At 47.8% G+C, this 25,183-nt stretch overlaps 1 protein-coding gene across 1 annotated transcript in view; it reads right to left on the bottom strand.

Moving 5' to 3' along the window:
• clpb (ClpB family mitochondrial disaggregase) overlaps positions 1–22,831 on the bottom strand; it is a 29,571-nt gene extending 6,740 nt beyond the window's left edge. Inside the window, exons 1-7 of the mRNA XM_079732247.1 lie at positions 22,232–22,831; positions 21,614–21,665; positions 19,301–19,387; positions 13,914–14,017; positions 11,558–11,686; positions 6,294–6,391; positions 3,460–3,574 (exon numbers count right to left, since the gene is read on the bottom strand). Coding sequence (XP_079588373.1) covers positions 3,460–3,574; positions 6,294–6,391; positions 11,558–11,686; positions 13,914–14,017; positions 19,301–19,387; positions 21,614–21,665; positions 22,232–22,685 — 1,039 coding nt within the window. The 5' untranslated portion in view covers positions 22,686–22,831. The remainder of the gene's footprint in view (positions 1–3,459; positions 3,575–6,293; positions 6,392–11,557; positions 11,687–13,913; positions 14,018–19,300; positions 19,388–21,613; positions 21,666–22,231) is intronic.
• Between the last annotated feature and the right edge of the window lie 2,352 nt (positions 22,832–25,183).

Genomic DNA, 25,183 nt, shown 5'->3' with positions numbered 1-25,183 from the left:
CCTGCCTGCCTGTAAACATCCATGAACTGCGATCTAACCTCTGCAAGACCTCTAACATGGAATTAACCAGCGAATGACCAGAGGAACATTTGGTCATTCGGTAGGGCTTCCGAGGAGGGCTGAACCCTGAAGAGCACGGGGGGAATCTGTGAGAGGTGAACATCAAACAAGTGCCTAACTACCAATGGACGTTAACGACCAGAGGAAATGTCAGGCGATCTGGGAGCCATGCAGAGGCGGAGGAAGAGGAGGAGGAGGAGGGAGGGAGGGGGAGAGATGGGATGAGATGGAGGGATGAGACGATGGATAAGAGCTGGAAGGAGAGGAGGAACGGAGCGAGGAGACAAGAGATGAGCAATGATCGAGGGAGGTGGAAGGAGATAATGATGGGAGAGGAAGGAGCAAGTGGGAGGGTGGGGGTGGGGGGGCGTCACGGAGATAAGGAGGGAATGAGCGGACGGACGGACGGAGAGAACCAGATGAAGAGATACGGGAGAGATCAGGAGATGGGAAGGAAGAGAGCAAGAGGAGGGCAGATATCAGGGACAGAGAGGGAGAGAGGGAGAGGAACAGAGAATTAAGGGCGAGGAAGAGGGAGACAATGAGTGTGTCAGAGATGGCCATTAAGATGAAAAGTGACAAGAGGGGCTCCAAAGCTGGGACTGCCTTATCAATGGCTGTGTGAATGACAGCATAACCTTCTGGGGTTGGTGTGCGTTTGTGTGTGCGTGTGCGTATGTGTAAGCGTGTGTGTGTGTGTGTGTTTGTGTGTGTGTTTGTTTTGGTTGACTGAGACTGACTTTGACAGAAGGGCGCATTGACATTTCTCAAAGGACCCAACAACGAAAGGAAGGAGACAGAAATCAAAGCTCTCTCCCGTACAAACACACATGACCACGTGCACGCTCTCTCATACACACACATACACACACACACACACACACGCACACACACACACACACACAGAGCACTGTGTATTGGGAAGGTCTGGTTGGCTCTAACATGATTACAGAGGGATCATTCTCCTCAATATCTCTTAGCCCTGAGAGCTAAACCTGGATCAATCTAGCCTCCTTCCTGTGCGCTGTGTGTAGCCACTGTGTGTAGCAGCCACTGTGTGCAGCAGCCGCTGTGTGTCTTGCTACGGCCATTAGTGTGTAGTGGCGTGTCTGGTGGCTTGTGTGTGTCTTGCTGCAGGCCGGTAGTTTGTCATGAGGAACCGGCTGGAAGCTGGCCTCTGGAAGACGTGGTGACATATCCACACACAAAATATAGAAGAACCCAACCCAAAAAACGACAAGGCACGCTAAACTCAATCAGCAAATGGTTTTCAACTGCGCACAACACAAGCTCGGAAGCAGGTTTTTACGCAATTTGAATGTAATAATTATAAGAATAAAAGAGAATCGTCAACGTTACGAAGACCACAGCTAAGGTCTAATAAGGCAGAAGGTAAAAGAGCCACACAGGTATTTAGATATACGGCTGCGGAGATGGAAGGACGGCCGCACAGAGTCCTCGTAATGGGATGATGAGTGTCTTTGTAAACACACGGATCATCCTTCTCCACCCCCCCCCCCCCCCCCCCCGACCCCGTGTCCTGTGTCCCGTGTCTGATAAATTTAACCTATTATTTCTCAGGGATCAATAAGGTGCTCCTTTATTGCTGCCGCGACGTCTTCCATGGCTTTCAGGACAATTTGCCATGACAACAATAACCATTCATCATCGCGGCGATGGCAAAAGCCTACAAGCCTACCCTGGCGAGCAGTAGTAGTGACCGACGTGGACTACAAATCCCAGCAGCGGCTGCCACCCCACTACATGCGAGTATGTACTGTATTCGGAGCAGCAGGACTTTTTAAAGTGCCTGGGTCTCAGCGATAAAAGATAAATAGCACACAGTAAAAAGTTATGAGTTTAGATTGTTTTCACTGTTTATTATTCCAGGTAACCGACTATATCTGTTTTAGCGAGGCTTTGCTAATATAGGGTTCTCTGTGCAAGGCGCAGATCGATATGGAGACGGCTAGTGCAATATCAGCACTTTACGGCCTGCTATGGTATTGTGCTCTAACTCATCTCCACCTGCATCACAGCCCTCCGCTCCACCACACACTACCTGTTCCTTCCTCATATCTGCTCTCGCTCTCTCTCTCTCGTCCCAGAACCACCTCCCTCTCTTCTCTCCTTTCCGTTCCCTTTGTTTCTCCTGGTACTCATTGTAGGAGTGGGCGTTTGATGAAGAGGGAAGAGAAAGACAGAAGGGTATAAGGGAGACGGGAGAGAGAGAGAGAGAGAGAAAGAGAGAGAGAACGAGAGAGTGAGCGAGCGAGAGAGAGAGAGAGAGAGAGAGAAGAGAGTGTGTGTGTGTTGCTGGGGTCTGGAATATGTCTCTCCTCTCTAATCAAGTTAACTGGCGGCTCCAAGCCTGGCCTCTCCAGCTGGTATACGACCACACGTGCAAGCACACACACACACACACACACACACACACACACCGAACACACACACACACACACACACACACCACCTGTGTATGCCTGATGGACATCTCATTCATCATAATTAGCCAATTACAACCTCCACCAGCCTGGCTGAACCCGCCTACTGCCATGGAGAATGGGAGAGTGAGACGTGGAGAAAGAGAGAGATGGAGAGAGATGTAGAGAGAGAGAGAGAGAGACAGAGAGAGAGAGAGAGAGAGAGAGATGTAGAGAGAGAGAGATGTGGAGAGAGAGAGAGATGTTGAGAGAGAGAGAGATGTGGAGAGAGAGAGAGAGAGAGAGAGATGTTGAGAGAGAGAGAGATGTGGAGAGAGATGTAGAGATTTATAGAGAGAGAGATGTGGAGAGAGAGAGAGAGAGAGGGAGAGAGAGGGAGAGAGATGTAGAGATGTAGAGAGAGAGATGTGGAGATTTAGAGAGAGAGAAAGATATGGAGAGAGAGAGAGAGAGTGAGAGAGTGAGAGTGAGAGTGAGAGTGAGAGAGAGAGAGAGAGAGAGAGAGAGAGAGAGAGAGAGAGAATAAGGAGTGTAATAAATGGTAGAATGGGGGAAATGAAAGCTGGAAGGGAAGAAAGACAGCGAACACAGTAGAAGCAGGGGGAGGGAGGGCTAAGGGGACTTCTAAAACTAAGTTTCACTGTGTGGCTAAATCTGGGTCTTCTCCTGTTCATTTGGTGGGTATGTGGGTCTGTGTGTGCGTCGTGTTGATCTTGCACTGAGAATGTGCCAGTGCACACACACACACACACTAATGCGTGTGTGGCATAAGGCCTAGTGTATATACATATATGTATACATAAATATATGTATGTATATATGTATATGCAAAAGTAATTTTGTAATTTGCTGTGTTGTTGTGTACAGTATGTGTGTCAGGTATGTTCTTTACCTTTGAGTAAGACATAACGGTGTATGTGTGTGTGTGTGTGTGTGCTTGCGTGCACGTGTGTACCTGAGGCCACAGTATTGATGGCTCCCTCCTGCCCAATGATCTGCTCCTTCAGCCTCCTCTCCAGAGGGAACCGTCTCCTCTCCTCAGCCTCACTCCTCGCCTTCACCTCCTGGAACTGGAGAGGGAGGGAGACAGAGAGAGAGAGAGGCAGGTAGAGTTAAAGGGAGAGGGAGAGAAAGAAGAGAGAGAGAGGCAGGGTTAGAGAGAGAGAGAGAGAGAGAGAGAGAGAGAGAGAGAGAGGCAGGGTTAGAGAGAGAGAGAGAGAAGGGAAAAACATTAGAAGTGAGTATGTAACAGATTACACTCACACACTCCAGAAATTCATATTCACCCCCCAAAATACCAAAAGGCTCATTATTTGCATGCTTGATTCGTTTCAGAAATGCATCGGACTGTTTGCAGCTTGACGTCCTGTTTCTAAAACTTCAGCAGAGTGGAGTGGGAGGGGAAATGTGATATTATCAAGCATATGTATGCAGAAAATAGATGACTGATGGTAGCAGAAGAGGGTTCTGTCATGGAGTATGAATTCCAGCATCCTCTGCTATTAGGTTTTCAAACAGAGCCCCTTTTCACCGTGTTAGAAAACATTGCAAACAAGCTAGAAGTGCACACAGGCTGATTCTGTAGTCCAGCATTTATTTAATCCCTATTTAAATGAATTAGCCAGCCCTTTTGAATGATCGACTAGCCTGCCTTGACTAATGTTGGGGAAAAAAATATGTCTTCCGTAACACCGATGATTTATTGATCTCATTCCCAACTGCAAAAGTTCTGCACCCCCGTTGGGAGGTTTTTACACCATTTAAGGCAACAAGCATATCTAACATCGCATTGGTGCTGAAAAGTTACAATTGGTACGGGGTTTAAAGGTATCACAAGTAATACTAATGATCGATGCCAAGCATGTTCAGCTATGGCTTTGTTTGTTTCTTATTCACTTTCCAGCTCAAACAAAAAAACGTGGGAAGTCCTTTCGACATATTCATCCACCTCCTCCATCCTCCTCCCTGACCCTGCAGCAATCTTCCTCCCATCTTCCTCTTCCCCTCTTTTAAAACACTCCCCTCCTTATCTCTTTGTCTCCCCTTCTACCACACCCATCATTTCCTCCTCCCTCCAGCTCTCTATTATCCCTTCCTCTTCTTTAGACATTACTCTCGCTCTACCCTCCTCTTCCTTTTGTATCTCTCTTCTGCTAAACAATTTTTCTCACTCTCCCAATTTGTTGCATTCTCTCTCTCTTTCTCTACTCGTCTTGTCTCCCCAACTCTCTCAACTGTCCTTTTCGTTCTCTCCCCCTCTCTCTCTCTGTTCATCTGAACTCTCCTCTCCCTTTCCATTCTCTCCTCAGTCTCTCTCTCCCCCCGCTATCCCTCTGTCTCTTTCTCTTCCCACTCTTGCTCACCTCTCTCCTGCGTCTCTCTCCCTCTCTCTCTTTCTCTCCCTCTCCACTCTTCTGCGTCTCTCTCCACTCTCCCTCTCCACTCTCCTCTGTCCCTCTCCCATTCATCTTCTCCTGTTATTGTCCCTGCAGCAGCGGCCGGCTGTTTATTCTCTCTCTCCATCTTGCTTAGCTCTGCTCCGCTGTCAGGCAGGTGGATGAAGCAGAGACACACTTACTGGGCCCGAGGAGATCCGTCTGTGGGCTTCGGAGTGACGTGTGCGCACGCGTATGTCTGACGTGTGTGTGTGTGTTTATGTGTGTGTGTGTTTGTGTGTGTGAAGGGAGGGGTGTTTGTGTGTAGGGGGTGTTTGTGTGTATGTCTGTGTCGCGGAGTGTGTGTGTGTGTGTGTGCGCTTGTTGTTCCGATTCTTTGCTTCCCCAGTTTGTTCCCATTTATTCTGGCCACAACAACCCATAGCCATTGAACGGCAATGAGCATTAGCCCTGACTGAATGACCTCGTACAAAACCATGCGACGATAATAGATTTAGTTCAGATGGATGCAGGGTCGTTTTTTTATATGTATCTTATGCTAATGTTAATATTTGTGGCAGCTTTATATCTATATCTTATATGGGTTATACAAATTGAATTAACAGCATAGTGTATGGCATCTAGCTCATTCAATGTTTATTTTCCAGACGTTTGAAATAATAAGTACTATTAAAATACCATATTGAAGAACATCCGAATTAATTGCGAGGCAAAGCCATACTAAACCCAAAACAAAAAAGTGTTATGAATACAAATAAGGTTTAGAGTAGAATAACATGTTCTGATCGCACTCTATATTCATGTTTTGTCCTCATGGCTTCACATTTCTAAAAGCGTGAAACTCAAGTGTGGGGTCACTATTCAAGCGTTTCATCAAAGACTAATTTCACTAGCGTGACGAGACAGACCGGTGCACAGGAGGCTGTTCCTACGTGCTTTATTGGCAGTTACTTGCCGTTTTTTGGTTTTTCAATTGACATGTTGTTGTTGGTCATTTGGGCTTCATCTGGCCTTATCCGAGAGGACCTGACTTCAGCACTTGTTTTAACCCCAGTTAACCCCTACCGTGCTGGGCCCAGCCTCCATCCCTCTGCTGCTCAATAGCACCTGTCACTCAGCCTGCCTAGGAACACAGACCACCTGAGGGGACGTCACACTGGGAGTGTGTGTGTGTGTTTGAATGGCTGTGTTAGCAAGTAGAATCAGCATACAGATGTAACCAAGCTCATTTGCTGTTCCATTAGGTCCAGTGAATGAGAAAATCTGCACTAATGCATGGATAAGATAGGAATGAGTGGAATCATTGTATGGACTGTGTGTGTGTTTGTGTGTGTGTGTGTGTGTGTGTGTGTGTGTGTGTGTGTGTGTGTGTGTGTGTGCGTGTGTGTTGTACCTTGCCCTCCCACTCCTGCAGGACTTTGTGCAGCTCTCCCTCCTTGGCGTAGGAGCGCGGAGCATGTCCCAAACCGTTGGTCTGCAGGGGGTTGGCACCTGCATGGACGGAAACACACACACACACACACACATTACATACTTCACAAACAGTTCATACACAAAATACTACTTTTCTTGCTTTCCCTTGTTTCCCCATTTAATTTAATAAAAGAGTAAATGAGCAAAGGAAGTGCACCCCTGTTGCTGCTGTATTTCCGACCCTATGTTTTCCCCTGTGTCTCCGATTCCCCACATTATCCATGTGATTGGCGCCAGAGGAGCCCCATGCAGTGGCCCGGCGGGAGGGGGCGGGACGTCGATGCAGCACGTCAGGTGAGGGGTGAAAGGTCCCCAGTCACTGCGACCGCTTCGGCCCTAGAATGGCCCGGCAGGGGGGGGGGGGGTCCCCATATCTGCAACACGTGCCGATCCTTACACACTACTCTCTGACCCCCGTACATCCGCATCCACGCCCCCTGACTCCCCCCGCTCTCCATACACCCCACGAGGTAGGGGGCACGGCTGCAGATAAAACACACACTTCTGCACAGCGGGGAGGGGTTAAAGACGTCAATATAAGATGACCAAACCGGGGGATCCTTTACAGACGTCCTTTGACGGGTCTGAGGGGTCAATAAGATGCAGCGGGCGCCGAGCGCCAGGAGTTCCGTTGTGTGCGTCAGTGCGTGCGCTTCGAGTGTGTGCCTGTGTGTGTGTGTGTGTGGCAGGGCCGCGGTAGGGTTGTCAGTGGCGGTGCTTAGCGGGGCCTTCTGCCCTGACCGGGGCAGGATGTCCTAACCCTGATGGCCTCCCGGACACACGTGCCTCCACACAGACCTCGAGCGCCTCTATCTGGGTAAAGGCTAAAGACCTTGATCCCCTTCTACAAGTGACATGCTTTATAAAAGGGCCGGAGGAAAGAATTGTCTTGATGATTAAATGATTGTTAATAATTGCACTAATAGCACTCTGTATTCAATCGGCTGAACACTGTTCGTCTACTAAACGGCTGACACCCCCCCCCCCCCAATGGACACATGAAATCCTCTACCATATTTTTAAAGAGACACTTATATTTTATTTATATATTTATACGTTACATATTTATTGTTGTCTATTGCTGTTGTTTGTGTTTGCATTTTGCTTTTTGCACTGCTTTATTTTGCACTGTGGGTAGGGAGCACCACCCCAATTCCATTGTACAAGTTTGCACAATAACAATAAAGTCTGAAATCTGAAATCTCACTGAGGGGATATCTGTGAACAACCGATCTGTAACCGCAGTTGTATAGAGGCGAACATGCTGTTTATTGTATGTGTGTATATTGTTTTCTTGGTTGTAGTATGGATGCTAAAACCCTGATGTGCGTTTTAATGTTTAAAGTTTGAACATGAATATGAGGCTCTAAATCAGTTACAATTCAAACCCTTTTCCCATAGTGAGCAATGTTATTTGGTCACCATGAGATTCATTCTCAACATCAGTATATACTGTATATTTGAAGTCACACGCGGTCCGAGCGACTTTAGACTTCCTTCAGAGCGAGTAATCCATACAAGGTGGTGGTTCCAATCCTGGCAACCGTGCTGCAGAGTAATAATCACTGTGTTGATTATTGATATACACCTAAATGTTGTCCTGCTCTCAGAGCTATTGATCCACACAACAATACACACACCGCCTGAACATCAAGTGAAAAATGCAATAAACCAACATGCGCATCAACACACACACACACACACACACAAACAGACACACCCACACCACCCACCCACCTTGGACATAATAAATAGCATCATTTAGGGCTTTAATATCGGGCCAGCCCTCTGGGCCAGAGCACTTTATAACAGGATCAACACTAACGACACTTAGCTCCACTGTTGCTTCGTCTTTACTCTCACACACACACACACACACACACACACACACACACACACACACACACACACGCTGACCCAGCCCACCACCCCCCCCCACACACAGCCTTGCACCCAGATGATCCTATCATTAGCAGTTCTTTAGTTATGCCTATTAGGCTCCTCCTACGCTCTCCTCCCCTTCGCTCCCCCCACTTTCAACGCAACGGCTGGGAGGGAACCCCTGCCGCTCTTTGTGTGTGTATGTATGTGTGTGTGTGTGTGTGTGTGTGTGTGTGTGTGTGTGTGTGTGTGTGTGTGTGTGTGTGTGTGTGTGTGTGTGTGTGTGTGTGTGTGTGTGTGTCCTTCCGCCTCCTACCAGCCCCCCGCCCGCGGTCAAGGGCCCGGTGGAGGGCCTGAGCAGTGAGGAGTGGGGCTCCCCATGCGGGCTTGGGGGCCGTGGGCAGGAAGGGTGCCTGAGGGGGGGCCAGGAGAATGGTGATGGATGGAGGGTCCGGGCCCAGGGCACGCTCGGGCCAAGAGAGCGCAGCCAACGCTGCTCGTGTGACACTCAAGCACACACACAGGGGAAATAACCGGCTATAGGACGTGTGCACACACACTCACACACATACAGGCCCCCCGACCCAGCTAGAGCTTAACACCTTCTTGTGCATACATTCACATACACACCTAGGTCTACACACACACACACTCACACACGTCCTAAAGGTATGGCAGTTTATTATGTCCTGCGTGATGGAGGGCTGTGCAGGAAAGATGGATCACAAACGTAGAGGAGGGAGGGAGGGAAAGATGTGAACGATAGGATGAGCAGAGACGAGGAACAGAGCCCAAAACATCGTACATAAAATCTCTGTGTTCCATTATGTCGGTAATAAGTCAGGCCACTAGCTCTCTATCTCCACACACAGTGTGTGTGTGTGTGTGTGTGTGTGTGTGTGTGTGTGTGTGTGTGTGTGTGTGTGTGTGTGTGTGTGTGTGTGTGTGTGTGTGTGTGTGACGGAGCGAGTGTATGATATCACAGTTTTTTCGTTATTGGCCTTGATGCTGGCGCCTTCCAGACGGCCGGCAACGAGGAGTCTGTTTTTTTTTAATAGGATTTGCCTAAAACAAATGTCCCCGTCTTTGTGAAGTTTCTTACCTTTTTAATACAAAAAATGCATCTGTGGGATGTTTGATTAGGTTAGCAGGGCAGAGTGGGGGGGAGGGGATTGCTTAGTTATGCAAAGTGCTCAGATAGATGTGGCGGAGGGACGAGATGGAGAGACAGAGGTTTTGGACAGTGGGCACACCATCCATCATAAACTAAATGGAAGAATGGACTGCATTTGAATAACGCTTCTCTGGCCGCTATGAGGCCTGGCGCTTTAACAGGTGAAGCCTCACTTTAAAGTCGCCCGTGCACTCACACATTTAAGTGTGGCTGTGTTTAATCCGGGCAATCCGGTAACCAGCAGCTTGTCTCTTAGGTGTCTGGCTAAAAGGAGGAATCAAACCTACAACACGTGTGTGTGTGTGTGCGTGTGCGTGTGCGTGTGTGTTGGACATTGAGATACAATCTCAAGACCCATTAAAGCAGTGATTCTCTACTGGTGGGTCATGACATATAAGTGGGCCGTGAGGTCATTTTTGAGTGGGTCGCAGATCAGACCTTAATCTTTGCAACGAAGCCCATGAATTAAATAATGTGTCAATGATAATTCATGCTTCAAGGGCTTACTATTTAATTGAGTTTGGTGCAAATGATCGCAGCTTTTTGTTGGCTCAATGTTTTAACAGTAAGTGGAGGCACTGTTGATGGGGTATTATTGTTGGTTATCGGTTAAATATATTTTTTACTTTCGGGTTGTGACTTAATGACTCATGTGGGTCCTGAGGCTAGACCGGTGGACAACCAACGCTGTAAAGGGTGTATCTCTCCAAGTATCAGAGTCCTAGGAGAGAGGTCAGAACTGTACAGGCACTGTACACAACCCTTTCTAGCGATGCACAGACGATTCTCAATAAGCATCTCTTGGATAAAAATGCTAGTCGATTCGGGCAGCTTCTATAACAGCTTTCTATAGCAGTAACGTAGATGTAAAGACCTAAGCACACACACACCCACACACCCTGTGGTTTCACCCCCAGGGTGTGTTTGGTGCTTTGGTCACAGTTCAACAAGGACGGCCTTGTTTAGGAGCAGTTCGCCTGGAAACAGAGGGGGGGAGGGGGGGGGCAGCCCCAGGGCCTGTGTGTGTGGTGTGTGTGTGTGTGTGTGTGTGTGTGTGTGTGTGTGTGTGAGAGAGGGAGAGAGAGAGAGGGCAATATGATGGTGAATCGAGGACAGGTGCGAGTGTGGTGATCAATTTCTAATGCTTGTTATATTACTTGGGTTGGGGTGGGGGAGGGGTTCCGCTTTTAAAAGGCAACATTGCCTACAGCTGGATATTCCAATGAGAAATAACATTAATCTGGATAACAAACGGATTACACACGTTATTGAATAGTTATTACTTTTCCTCATACAAAGGCTGCATATCTGCATATTGCGACTCATTTACCCAGAACTGTGCTTGGTATTTAGTCTCAGCCATGTGTAATGAATGTAAGATTGTGATATTTGGGTTGTGTTGTAGTTTTAATCATTACTATACCCTTAATTTATAATTTGTTTGAGGGAACCTCCTTGTATTTGAAAACACCCACAACAATGTTGATTGTTAGTAATTTGACCTCATTGTATTTAGCAATTAATATTTGTAGCTTATCTTCATGTTAACAATTTTAGCATCGATTTGCTAGCAAAAACCACAACGTCAAATCTGAAAAATCTGTAATGTATGCATGCGTAAAAGCTAAGCATGCCATTTTAATATTTAATTTTGATTTGAAGCCTGCATATGTTTACATCTCACTTTGATATCCATCAGAGAAATATGCAGTACTTCGATCATTGATTTGTTTTATGATCCAAATTAAACCACCCAAGAGCTATGTTTGAAACCGAGAGCTAGTCTAATTCAACCAGGACAGAAACAAATCCTGCCCATTAACCTCAGGCCTCAAAAGACTCCAAAAGTCATCATTGTGTGGGTAGGGGAAACATCACTAGTGTGTGTAACGGCCATTCTTAAGTATTCCTTCTACGTAGTCCCTCTGCTGTGTTTGATAACCCACAACAGCGCTATACAATTCAACCACTGTTAAATTATTTAAATTGTGTGTGAAATGTGAAATGGCAGCCTGTCCCCATTTAATAATCTGAGTATTAAAAAAAGAAACACCAACAGAAGGAATATAGTGGATGGGATTAGTGTTGCGTTTGTGGTGCTGGTGTTGTTGGAGGGGTGGTGGACCTACCAGCCTCCAGCAGCATAGAGACAGTGCGGAGGTCGTCTGCCAGGGTGGCGTAATGGAGGGCCGTGCAGCCCCTGAACCCAGCTCTGCTGCTCAGCCTGCTGCTGAACTCATCCTCCCTGGACACCAGCACTGGGGAGGGAGGGAGAGGGGAGGGAGGGGGAGAGAGGGGGAGAGAGGGAGAGGGAGAAGGGAGAAGGGAGAGGGAGAGGGGGGGAGGGAGAGGGAGAGAGGGAGGGAGAAGGGAGTGAGGGAGAGAGAGGGAGAAGGAGAAGGGTAGAGGGCGAGGGGGAGAGGGGGAGAGAGGGAGAGGGAGAGGGAGAGGAGAAGGGAAGAGGGAGAGGGAGAGAGAGGGAGAGGGGGAAGGGGAGAGGGAGAGGGAGGGAGAGGGGGGGAGAGAGGGGGAGAGGGAGAGAGGGAGAAGGGAAGAGGGAGAGGTAGAGGGAAAGGGGGGGAGCGAGAGGGAGAGGGGAAGAGGGAGAGGGAGAGGGGGAGAGGGGAGGGAGAGAGGGGGAGAGGGAGAAAGGGAGAGGGAGAAGGGAAGGGGGAGAGGGGAAGAGGGAGAGGGAGAGGGGAGAGAGGGAGGGAGAGTGGGAGAGAGGTAGAAAAAGAGAGAAAGGGAGGGAGAGGGAGAGAGACAGAAAGTGAGAGAGAGGGAGGGAGGGAGCGAGACAGAGAGTGAGAGAGAGGGAGAGAGAGGGATAGAGAAAGGGAGATAGAGCGAGTGGGAGAGAGAGATGGAGAGACAGAGAGAGAGACAAAGGGGGACAGAGACAGGGGGTGAGGGAGACGGAGAGAGACAGAGACAGAGACAGAGAATAATAATGAATTAGGGAAGGAAGTGAAGCAGACAGTGTAAGAATGACAGACAGGATAATGTGAAAAGAAGGCAGAAGGGAGAAGGAGAAGGGTGGGGCAGCAGAACACAAAACAATAAGAAAAGTTGTATTTCATCCTTTGTAATGCATGCATATATTCACAAAAAAACATTTTGCAATTGCTCTTATATCTATTGTTTGCGCCCAACCAAATGAGTAAATGAGTCCCAAGCAGAAGCATAAACCATAAATCCAACAGTAGGCGAACAAAAACACGTTGATATCAGAGGCTCATCCTAATGTGACATTTACAGTGGAAGGGGGGCAGCCCTCTCCCAGTATCCCAGAAAGGACAAGACAAAACGCCTGTCTCCAAATGCTGTCTGAAGCTGAGGAACTGACTGATATTGGTCTTTGTTTCATTCATTTCAGAGGAAGCACTCCCAGCCCTCCGCCCTGGTCAGGGGTGGCCAAACGTTCATTGCCAGCTCCCCCTGGTCTAGTGTTACCATCGCCGGACCAGCATCAGGCCTGGCGTGCGCTGATGACATCACAGACGAGGACATTAGCTCTAAGACCATCGAACCCCACCGTAGTCTCATCCTGCTCTCTCCTGACGACTCCCTCCTTCTACTCTGAATCACTCCCCCCCCCCCCTGCCCCTCTTGTCTTCTTCAAATCTTTCCTCAAGACAACATCCAGCTCCTCTTCCTCTCATACAGTCCTCTGATTCCATCTAGCTCCCCCCCTCCCCATATAAACGTCCTACCTTCCCTCATTCACAGCCCTTCACTTCTCCCCTACTGCCCCCCCCCCCGCTCTACTGGGGCGTCCTCTGTGCTCTGCGCCCGTCTCTCCTTCCCTTCCTCAACCCCTTTTCCCTCACTTCTCTTCTCCTCCTTTCCTTCATCAGTCTTCCCCTTTCTCTATCCACCCCAACCCCTTCCCCCTCGACACACACACACAACCCCCCCCTCGAATTCTCTTTCACTGGCAGTCTTCCTCTGCAGTGTGTGTGTGGGTGTGTGTGTGTGTGTGTGTGTGACTGTGCTGTCTGGGCGGGATAATCATAGCTAACCCAATAAAGCGTCGCACAGACCCCTCCAGCCCATCCATCAGCGTGCGTCTGGGAAATGCTTCCCCACGCTGCGGTGGCCCCACGCGGACCCAAACCTGACAGCCATATAAATGTCTGCAATATACATAACCCATATAAATATGTCTGCAGAAACACAATGAGGGGGGTTTGGGTGTGTGCGTGTTTGTGTGTGTGAGTGCGCGCTTGTGTGTGTCTTAGCTGGGATGGGAAAAAAACAGACAAATAAAAGATACACCATGCATCACAAAATAAATAAAATAATATGGAAGAAATGAAACATGTACATATATGCTAATGTTTATGCAAATGCTAATGCCTCATAACGTTTTTTTGCTGCGGTTAGGATTCATATGCGTAATATAACAACCCTGAGAATTGCAGGCGCTTGAAGACACAAGCACACACACACACACACACACACACACACACAGAGGGGGCTTACCTTCTAGTGAGTGGATGCCTTTCTCCCGTGATGTGTCGTAAACATTGTTGAAATCGTCTCCAGCATTGGGGTCAGCCCCAGCGTCCAGCAGGACCTTCACAACACTGGAAAACACACAAACACACACACACACACACACACACACACACAACCACCAGCATCTAGTCAATATCTTTGAGATGCAAACTAATAATAGGCTCACATATTATGGCAAAACTCTCTGTAGAAGATAGAAACAAACTAGAGAATCTATGACCCAAACCAGACTAAAGAAAGCCCCCTCCCCCCCTCCACACACAAACACACACACACACATACACACACACACACACACACACCGCAAAGCCAGGGTGTCAGCATACAATTTGAGTCTAACGAAAATGCATACTTTTGCAAAAAAGCACTGCCATTCTTCAACCAGTCACTGATAAGGCTTCCCAGTTACCACGGCTACCTACCCTGCACCCAATGTGTATGTGTGTATGTGTATGTGTGTGTGTGTGTGTGTATGTGTGTGTGTGTGTGTGTTTCTGTGTGTGTTTGTCCATTCAGCAAGATGTGCATATGTGTGTGAGTACATTGATAGTAAAAGGGTCTGGCTCATTTCCGGCACAATGGGTAGGTGGATGGCTGGGTCTGGTATGGTGGCTGGTGTGTGTGTGTGTGTGTTTTGGTGTGCGTGTGTGTAGTCCTTCACTGGAGCGCACCGCACCGTCCTATTAAACAAACACCGAAAACCTCGGCAACACCAGTCACTGTGACCTAACGGACAATCCAGGTGGACACACACAAACACACACACACTTAGCCTTACCACCCTGAACGTGAGCTATGACTTTGACTTTAACCCTGAATGCCCCACCCAGTAACAATGAATGCCACTTCCACAATGGGGAGGCCAATGTTAATCAAAGACATGTAAACTGCTCTGCCATATAGCTACGTGTACCCACAACTGGTGCAGCTATTCCAAAAGCCAATTCCACTACTACTGCTCTGGAAAAGACCATGGATATGTAAATAAATGGTGTACACAGCTCACAATTTGGTTCTTTGCAGATATAGGCTTGATTGCGTTATGCTGAATCATAGTACAATATGATTATAGTTTTATCTTGACTTATCTGATGTAGTATATGACATTTGACAGAAGCACGTTTTATACACTGTAGCCTGCATAGTCATTTCTGTATGTATGTGTCATAGATTGTTGTGTGGGCAGACATGGAGCAGCCCCAGTACGGAAGTACTGGGTTTGAGATAGAGGGGGGGGCTGATTCTTTTGTTACTGTATCAGAATTTGGGGCGGGGCCCGGGATGACCCTGGCAAGCACTTGTACAAACAGGCAATTGTGCATCTCCCACACACACAGAGAGCTGGGCAGGAGGGTGAGAAGAGAGGAGGTGGGCCTGAAAGGGGTTAACAGCGTCGGAAAAGGTAAACAGCCAGGGATAAAGAGAGGAAGGAAATGTTGTGGGGAAGGAGGGTCGGAGCGAGAGGAGAGGAAGGAGGGGGGCAGATGATGAAAAGACATTTGGGCAGAAGAAAAGATGAAAGGAAGGAGGATTTAATTATCAAGGAGCCTCCAAAGGCTGATGAGCTTGTGTGAGCAGTTTATCGTTGTTGCTAATCGACTGATGATCGAGTGGCTAACTTTGTTTAGGGAGCTGCAGCACTCATTGAAGGCTAACCGGTAACAATGTTAACGGTTGGACTAGAGGACTTGGCACAAACTTTACTTACTTTAATCAGCGGCTGAGAGAAAGTCAAACAAGGAGTGGGCAAACACACTCTCTCTCACAATGCAGTTTCCACGTCAACTCAACTACAGCAAGGATGAAAAAGTGTTTTTTTGCAAGCTTAATTTCGCTCAGATGAAGAGAACAACAAAAAGAAAGTGAAAAGCAAAAAAAGAAATGATTTAAATGTACAACACGAAAACCGGGGATCGTATACGCCTTTAATGTGGGCTGGTACTTGGATACGAAATGACCTGCTCATGGGAACACAAGTGTCAATGGCCGATACTAAGGTTTCTGATGTATCGTCTCCCATCCAACCAAAACACCTTGCCGTCCCTTCACCTGCCCAACCCACTTCCTCTGACCAGCCCCCTGTCCCTGGGGACGGCTGACCGCCTGCTTAAACAGGTGCAGGCAGCACAGCAGCATGTGTGAGCCTCCAGGTTAGATCACGGCGGATGAGCCGGCCGGAGTCCAGCCTCCTGATGCTGGTGTTAGATTCCCGGGCCTGCCCTGGAGGGGAGAGCAGGAAGCAGACGCTTCCGCTTGACCTCTGCAGGACAGACACCGGAGCTGAGCTGACCAACCGTGTCCAGCAGCACCTGGCCCAGACGCCGGCCCCCCACTTGACCCCGACTCACCTGCAGCCAGGGCCCACAAGCGCGGGGGGGGGGATATTATATACAGCTGGATATTCATCCATCCATCCATTGATTGATTCAAGAACAGTGGAGGATTAGTGTGGCGATACAGGTGTAAGACGACCACACACACACACACACACAATCCTACCACTAATGAACCCAAATTTTCCGTCTGCGATTGAATAAAGTAAGACTATATCTTACTCCCAGTGTATTTAGGTAGTGATTCTGACTAATCCTGGTGTCAATGTGAATTAGCGTGTGTGCGCGCCTGCCGCTGTACTTCTCAGCAGGGACGGAAGGGAACCTATCAGAGAGCCCTGATGCCAGCAGGAACCCCTTAATCACCGCCGTGGCGATGAATGACATGACTCCTTCGACGGTCGGCTGCTCCTCACTCGACCACCGTAAACCCTTCATCCCAGATCATCCAGGCCTCCCCGCCATAATCCCACTCCACCTCGCTGTATTAGAAATAAAACTCACGCGCTCTCTCTCTCCCTCCCTCTCTCTCTCTCTCCCAGCGCCCCCCCCCCCCCCGGGCGTCTCAGATGGGACGCTCGGCCCACCGAACGGTCACCAGGCGTTCCGCTCGGCCGGGCCCTCTTTGTGCCCGTGGATGAAAGGAGGGGGGCAGAGGAGGCCGAGGGACAGGGATGGAGGCGGCCATTGTGGGGTTAGAGAGTGCAAACAGCGAGAGGCTGGGGCCCCCCCCCCGTGCATCCCGCGTCGTTTGACCAGGCATCAAAGCTAAGCAAACACGACCCCGTCCCTCTCCGCCCGAGCACCCATGGGTGCCCCGCCCTTCCCCCCCCGATCCTGTTGGCAGTCTGTACGCCGCAGGCCGGGACCGCCCAGCCTCTCGTTTAACCTCTTAAACCGGAGGTTTCCCAGATTTGGGAAGACCGTGATCACTCTCGCAGCAAAAGGCATACATGTAGAAATAGTCATATCAAATTAAACATGAGGAACGCCGCTACAAGCACATATGAGTAATTTTTACACACAGCAAACACAACTCAAACACCAAGCATATTAATTTGACTAATTAGACAATTAAAAATACGCTGGAGCTTAAGAGGGAGTGTCTCGTTTAAAACGCTAAAAAATAAAGAAAGTGATTCTTTAAGCTGACAAATTCACAAAGAGGAAGAAACTATGTCTGCTCATGGGCTCAGAAAAGTGGATGCATTTCGTATCGAACGAAAGCCGAGAAGAGATCTCACGCTTTCATATACTGTGTTCCACTGCTGATCTTTCCTAGGATTCCTATTTTCCATAGAGCATCATGAGCGGCCTGGTGAGGATCGGTGTGGGGCGTTCAACAGGGTGTACCCTTATCACCTGTATCTCTGTGGCCCCGAGCGTGAGGAGGAGGACCAGCGGTACTTCATCAGCGGCCGGCGGTGCAGACTCTCAGCCTCGCGGAGGGAGGGGGAGAGAGTGTGCTCCTGAGTAACGATCCCGCCGCTTTTCACTTAACGGCGGAGAGTAAAGGCTTGTGTGACTGAGTAAGCCGCCACTGTGGAGTGGGGATGGGGGCTTGATGTGTGTGGACCTGCTGGATGGAGGTTGGCGTGCAGAGAGAGCAATGGCTTGGTGTTTGTGAGAGAGAGAGCAGAGAGGGACAAGAGAGAGAAAAAGGTAGTGAGGGAGAGAAATAGATAGGGATAGAAAGAGAAAATGGAGGGAAGAGGTAAAGAGAGAGGGAAGGAGAGAGATAGAAAGAAAGAGACAAGGAGAGAAAGAGAAAATGGGGGGAAAGACAAAGAGAGAGGGAGAGAGAAAGAGAGAGTAATGTGTGCGTGTGTGTGTACGTGTATAGTATGTGTATGTTTTTGTGTGTGTGTTTTGTCTTTCCTGAAGTGGTGAGGGCTCACTTGGGGCTTGGAGGATGGGATGAGACACTGAGGATTGTCACCGGCTGGCTGAGTTATAGCACTCATAATACACACATACCCACACTGGAACACCCCACGCACACACACACACACACACACACACACACACACACACACACACACACACACACAAGTTCACACAATATTTGTAACAAAGTGTACAGAGCAACGCATCACTTTACACATGACAGATGGCATACATCAAACAGATGTCACATTTGCAAACACACAGACACACTCTCACACACAAAATTACTGAAATCTAACAAGGAGCAAGCAGTCAAATGTTCCAGAGGCAGTAAGCTGAGAGTATCTATAGCCAGGAAAAAATGGCAAAATTCGAGCCAAAAATATTGAGTCACTCATTGAGTAATTCAGGAATATGAGATGACAAAAAGTAGAAGGCTTAGACAGTAATACAATGAACCCATATCAAATATTGAAAGAATTTCCCATTACCGAATAAATAAGATCTACCATGTTCCTGCATACACAAAGGCATATTGAATAGCCGGCTGAGATTAGTCTGTACCTGTTTGCTAGTGCTTATTCCCTTTACTATTGACATTTCTTATTTTACTCATTGGACTTTTGGTCAGCATGGTGTTTTTTGCAGTAACTGAAGTTACAATCTCTCTAAAAAATGGTTTCAACGGCTACCGGGTGCATTTCTAATTCATTTTCAGAGCCCGGCTCCTAAGTCTTTCCAAAAAGCGGCTGAATTTGAGGAGAAAGAAAAAATCCCATTCTTGTAAATTGGATTTAACCAGGCCTTAACCTCGGCCCCTCTCGGTGTTGTGTGTGTTCTGGGGGCCACGGGGGCTAATTTAATTTGCCTGGATTGAGGGATGGGGCTGTGGGTAAAGACCGTCTGCCAGCCTGAAAGACACTCTCTGCACTTCAGAAGACCTACTGTAGCAAATGGGCTATGGGCAGGGCTCCGTTGCATGCACACACACACACACACACACACACACACAAAATATGATCTCCACATAAATAATCACCCAAATAGTGTACACAGGCACACAGAGTGTGTGTGGGGGGGATACGGATGCATACAAAGACAGACGACACACACACAGACACACACTCAGACCTGTGTTGGCGGTTCATGGCTGCGACCATGACAGCGGTCCAGCCCAGACGGTGGCGGTGGTTGGGGTCCACTCCCTCCTGCAGCAACCTGATGGCAAACAGGAAACAGGAAACGGCTATGATTGGCCATCGACTCAACTCCAGCAGCTAACGAGTTGTACAATTGCTTATTCCAATTAGGCATTTTTTATTGAGTTTTGCCTGTAGTTAGGATTCATCATTACTATACATCAATAAGAAACGATGGGAAATGTCAATCTGCTGCATGTGGACAAGTAAACTGCTTGTTCCGTAGCAACAGAATGGTCCAGCAAATGGATTCATGGTCTCTTCTCTTTTGTCTCTCCGTCCATATCCCCATAGGCCTGTGCTGGTGCCTGTGCCTGTGTGTGCGTGTGTGTGTGTGTGTGTGTGTGTGTGTGTGTGTGTGTGTGTGTGTGTGTGTGTGTGTGTGTGTGTGTGTGTATGTGTGTGTGTGTATGTGTGTGTGTGTGTGTGTGTGTGTGCGCGTGAGTGAGACAGGTGTGTGTTAGCCTATGCTCTGAGCCCCTGAGGGTGTGACATCAGGTACGAGAGTATCCTAGTGCTTAGTGTGAAAGCGATCTGTCCGTCCCCTCCTGGGTCAGACCAGCAGACAGTGTTGTTTGTTTACCGTCAACACGGTGGCCTCCCGTCTGGTCTCCCTGCTCTTGTCTTCCCCACAGCCCTCTCCCTTCGTTGGGGATGTTTCACTAGAATGTGCTGGTTGCCTTGGTGCTTTCTATGGTTGTTTTAATGTCCCAATGCCACCTCAAAATGATGTGGAAGGGAACAGTGGAAGGGGCCAAATCATCTTTTTGGTAAGGCAGATGCAGATGCTGTTTGAATGACGGCTATGGTGTCATAAAAATTATATTTTTCTTTACAATGACACGTTTAGGGTTTACTTGCCTCATTAAATCTATATTCATATATATTTTTTAAAAGAGCATCTGGTGCGTAAAGGTGCTCCGTCTGGCGTCCTCCTGGGTCCAGCTGTTAAACAACTGTTGTTGCGAAGCGGTCTTTCTTGAAACCCCAGTGGAGAACAAAAAAAGACCAAAATCCCCCACCTCGCATCCAGTGTCTTTGGACAGACTCCCACCTGACACCCCATCGCTGAGGAGAACTCAACCAAAACACTTAACACATCTGTGGCTGCTGGGCTAACTGCTCGTCTGTGTGTCTGTCTGAACTTAACTCTGCTGTCACCTTCGCCATCTGCCCCCTAAGAGCCTGTAACACAAGACCTGTGGCTTCGCGGTGCATGAAGCAAGTGTTGAATACACGTGTGCGTGCGTGTGTGTGTGTGTGTGTGTGTGTGTGTGTGTGTGTGTGTGTGTGTGTGTGTGTGTGTGTGTGTGTGTGTGTGTGTGTGTGTGTGTGTGTGTGTGTGTGTGTGTGTGTGTGTGTGTGTGTTTTGGAAATTCATGTGTGGCCTCTGTATGGATTAACACAGCAATCTCTGTGTTTTTGGGAACGTTATAAACCTGTTAGTACAATATGTTCAACTGATTACTATACTTTACACTCATGTCTACTTTCAGTTAGTGAAAAACAAGGCACGTTTTATGTTGGTCAAAGTATTAGGGTGTGTACATTTAAATGAGAACACACACGCACACACACACACCGTTGTTATGGACCTGTTCTGGGAGACTAGCTCTTGGGGTGATGGGAAAACACATAGAACTGTGTTTGAGTTTAAGATCAATTTGTGTGTGTGTGTGTGTGTGTGTGTGTGTGTGTGTGTGTGTGTGTGTGTGTGTGTGTGTGTGTGTGTGTGTGTGTGTGTGTGTGTGTGTGTGTGTTACATGGAGGGCTAAATGAATGGTGAATTGCCTCGGGTCAAAGGCTGCCTAGTAAAAAGACAGAGCAGAGATACAGACCGTGAGGTCTTATAGTAACGTTAACTGCAGGGCTCAATGTGGCTGAGTGACCGCTCTTCTTCAATTACCTCATTTTGTTGCATTTAAAAATACACCACTTCAGTCTAATATAAAGGTTCCCGCAACCCCAGAGACGATACACAGGCTCCATCTAGTGGTTGCTATTTGGACTACAACAATACTAACACTACTAGTGCTGTCCAGCTTATTGCTCCCTCTTGAATCACCCCCTGCACTCCTCACACTCTGCATGTTGTTACTACTTAGTGGAGGAGACCCCCCTTGGTATAAGCTCTCCTGCTTTTAAAGTATGTGTGTGTGCGTGTGTGTGTGTGTGTGTGTGTGTGTGTGTGTGTGTGTGTGTGTGTGTGTGTGTGTGTGTGTGTGTGTGTGTGTGTGCATTTTACCTGGTAACATCTTGGGAGTTATTGGTCCTTGCTGCCTCTAAAAGTGCATCACCTTAAAGTGCAGAAACAGCAAGGTCATGAAATAATTTCGACATATGGGACAATATATTCTGCATTTATAACCATCATCTCAGTGAAAAAGCATACAACATCGACATGGACCCTAGACTGGGTAGCCCCGCCCATTCTGCCGGAGATTTGAGTTCACCCTGCCCCTTTAATAGGTCCATGCCCTGCACAAGGGTCTGGAGAAGAGCAATTCATTTATTTCTGCTTCCGATACGTTTTTGCGGGAGCCAATCACTAAGCTGGCTTTTCCCCTTGGCGCGCTATTGACTGGTTTAACACAATCTCGACAGGGAAGCCACGACAAGCAGCCAATCGCGTACAGAGTCAGTTGAACTACGCCCGTTGATCATGCCTCTTGTGCCGAAGAAAATGACAGCAGCTTCCCCAGATCAACGTGCAATCTACGAGTGAGCTTGGTCTTGCAATAGCCAGACTACATGGACACACACACAAACACACACACACACACACACACACACACACACACACACACACACACACACACACACACACACACACACACACACAATGTATACAACTGCCACATACCTTTGTTATCAGAGTCTTTCTTCAGACAAAAGGCCACAGCTGCAGCAGACAATACGCCGGCAGAGGCCAAGCCATATGGGTTAGGTCCCCCACTTTTGCCATGACCTTGTCCTCCGCCATCTCGTCCACTCTGCTCCCAGTATTGGCTGTTATTGCGCCCACTGCTGGCCAAGGCTGCCCAAGAACCACGGCGGTTCTCAAGGTTTGAGAGCCACCTTGGGGCAATGTGGTGGTACTGCACCACCGGGTTAACATTAGCATTTTTAGGCTCTTCGGCTAGTAGACCTTTTCTTGAGACGCGGGAGGTAGAAACGATGGGGTTACGATTAGCGTCAGCTGTTTTTCCTAGGCCTTGGCTTTTGCGATCACTTGTACTCGTCTGAAGTACCCGGCTACATGGTGAAAGGCTACGCGACCTTCGGATAAATAGCCTGCTAGGAACTGATGTCAACATGGCGATAAACTCACCGGTGGGCGGTAATAGTAATCTGTCAATAGAATCACACCAAAACGGCAGGTACACGGATGTTATTTCCCCGTCATTTAGGATGAACCCAGGTTGAAGACCAAAACACCATCAGCGAAACGATAACAACGACAATGCAACGCTGGATGTGACTAGAACGCGCAATGGCATCTGGGGAATGTAGTTTCGTTAACGAGCAATTTCCTTTTTTGTTACCATGCGATGTTCTAGCATAGCACGTTGTCATTGTTTTGACATTAGATTGTTCTGAAATTGTATCCACACATTTGATCCATTTTGAATAATATTTAAAAGGGTATACAGGAGGGATTTGATTGGATAAAGTTGTTTTGTGAAAGTAGTTCTTACGAATGGCCGCCAGATGGCACTAAAGTATCCGAACATTTAATGACTATTTCATACACTGTTGGGTCAGGTTGTGAGTTAAACATGGCCTATGCAGTAGGATAAAGTCTAAAAAAAGGTTTATAAAGACACAACGGTGTGCAAAAAATGCAGGAAAGCATCAGGTCAAAATATATAAATTCTTGACAGGCCTACCTATAGCATCCAGTTTAGTTCTAAGCAGCAATGTATGTTTGCATTTTGTGATTACACTTGATATAATAGATACACATATATACTGGAGTTATGGGCCTGACATATCTTCAAACACACATAGACAGGCACATACCCAGCAAATCAGTTTCCAGTAATAGTTATCCTATTCTGCAAAAGTGCACATAGACAGAGGCACTCAAGTTCACACATATCAATTTGAATGAACTCCCTCGCAGGAGTAATATTGCTAATGGTTATCAGACTAACCATCGGGCTGTGTGATTCTATGGGTGAACGAATCACAACCAATGAACACTTCAATATCAAGCGTGGGTTTACTACAGCATGTTTATGATGACTTTTCTCTTTTATTCATAATTTTCTATCTACATTAATCATGCTCCTATGGAAGGGGATGTTATAGAGGTGGGTCTGCGCATGCACGTGTGTGTGTGTGTGTGTGTGTGTGTGTGTGTGTGTGTGTGTGTGTGTGTGTTGGTATGTGAGTGTGCGTTCTGTTTGCATGGGGGTTAAACCAGTAGACCAAGAGTGACATGAAAGCCAATAGCTTGAATAAGCAGCTTGAGAAAGAGACAAAGGCTGGGGGGTAAGCCCTATGGTTAGATAATCATGACGGAATAGGTAGTGCAAAATGCTACCTCATAATCATAAAACCTGGCCCGTGGAGGCTGAGAGTGTACGGGTGGCATAAGTGTGGTAACTTAAAGAGCCTGCAGAGGCGGTCCCACTCATAGCTGTCAATCATACTGTTTATGTTTTCCAACTGGTCTTACCTCTCATACTTATGCTCAGTGGTGGGCCGTCAGGACCAGCAGGGCCTTCTCTGCTGGCCCTGTCAAAATTTAAATAATATATCTATATTATTTTTTTCAAAATTACATTAATTTGGGTCAGAATATTTTTTTCAGTACTTGCAACATAATTTCAGAAGGAAAACCGTTTTTTTTGTAAGGCTGAGCTCAGCTGAATAACGCATCACAGCCAGATGGACCAGCGGGGCCAGCGCTAAAAGTATATCTAGCCTTTCGCTAAAGCTGCCACCTCCCATTGGATAATAAATTTGACTGACGTGTGTAATCAGCCAATCAAATGTTGATGTGTAGTAATAGAACGCCCCCAGGGCCCAGCAATATGCCGGCTCTGGCCCCCAGTGATGTCATAAGCGAATTTTGAATCGTTGGCGGTTAGTGAGACAGTTGATAGAGAACTACTATGGCCACCGCCTTCACAGCACCTAGGGATCCTGTTTCTGATGTCCTTCGTTTGCCTTTTTCAAAGCGATCGTTTGGAGAGAAGACAGATTTAATTTCAAGAGGAAGACCTACACCGAAGCCTGATGGGCTGACCCAGGCCGGTAAAGGTTTTGTGCGGCACTTTACAGAGTGCAACTACAGCTGCTATGATTGGCTAACGGCTAGCCCCGTTCAGAACAAGCTATTCTGCTGGCCGTGTTTGCTGTTCAACATCAGTGAGGGGACAAGGAACAGCGCCGGATTTAGCAGTCTTAACAGCTTCACCAAGGCAGCTTTATAACATCAGGCCTCCGAGCGTCACCTCACATCAGTGGTGCATTTAAAGATCTTTGGTGTGTCCAGGGTGGACTTGAGCAGCGGAGACGAGAGACGAGCTTGCACAATGAGAGAGTAAGAAAATAACGGGAAATACTGAAGCGTCTCATTGTGTGTCATCTTTTTGGGGCAGCAAGAATTGCCATTCAGGGGACATGACGAGGGGAAAGAGTCCCTGAACCGAGGTAATTACCTTGAACTGCTGTCTCTGCTGTCCGGCTATGATGCTGACTTGCGATTCCACCTTGCCACTGCCACCGTTTTTACGGGCACATCAGGCAAAATTCAGAATGACATCATAAATGTTGTTGCCGATTTGCTGAATGATGCCATCAA

This window comes from Pollachius pollachius (genome assembly GCF_949987615.1).
Source record: "Pollachius pollachius genome assembly, chromosome: 3".
In the NCBI taxonomy this organism is placed as follows: Eukaryota; Metazoa; Chordata; class Actinopteri; order Gadiformes; family Gadidae; genus Pollachius; species Pollachius pollachius.
This window is presented reverse-complemented; position numbering and strand designations above follow the sequence as displayed.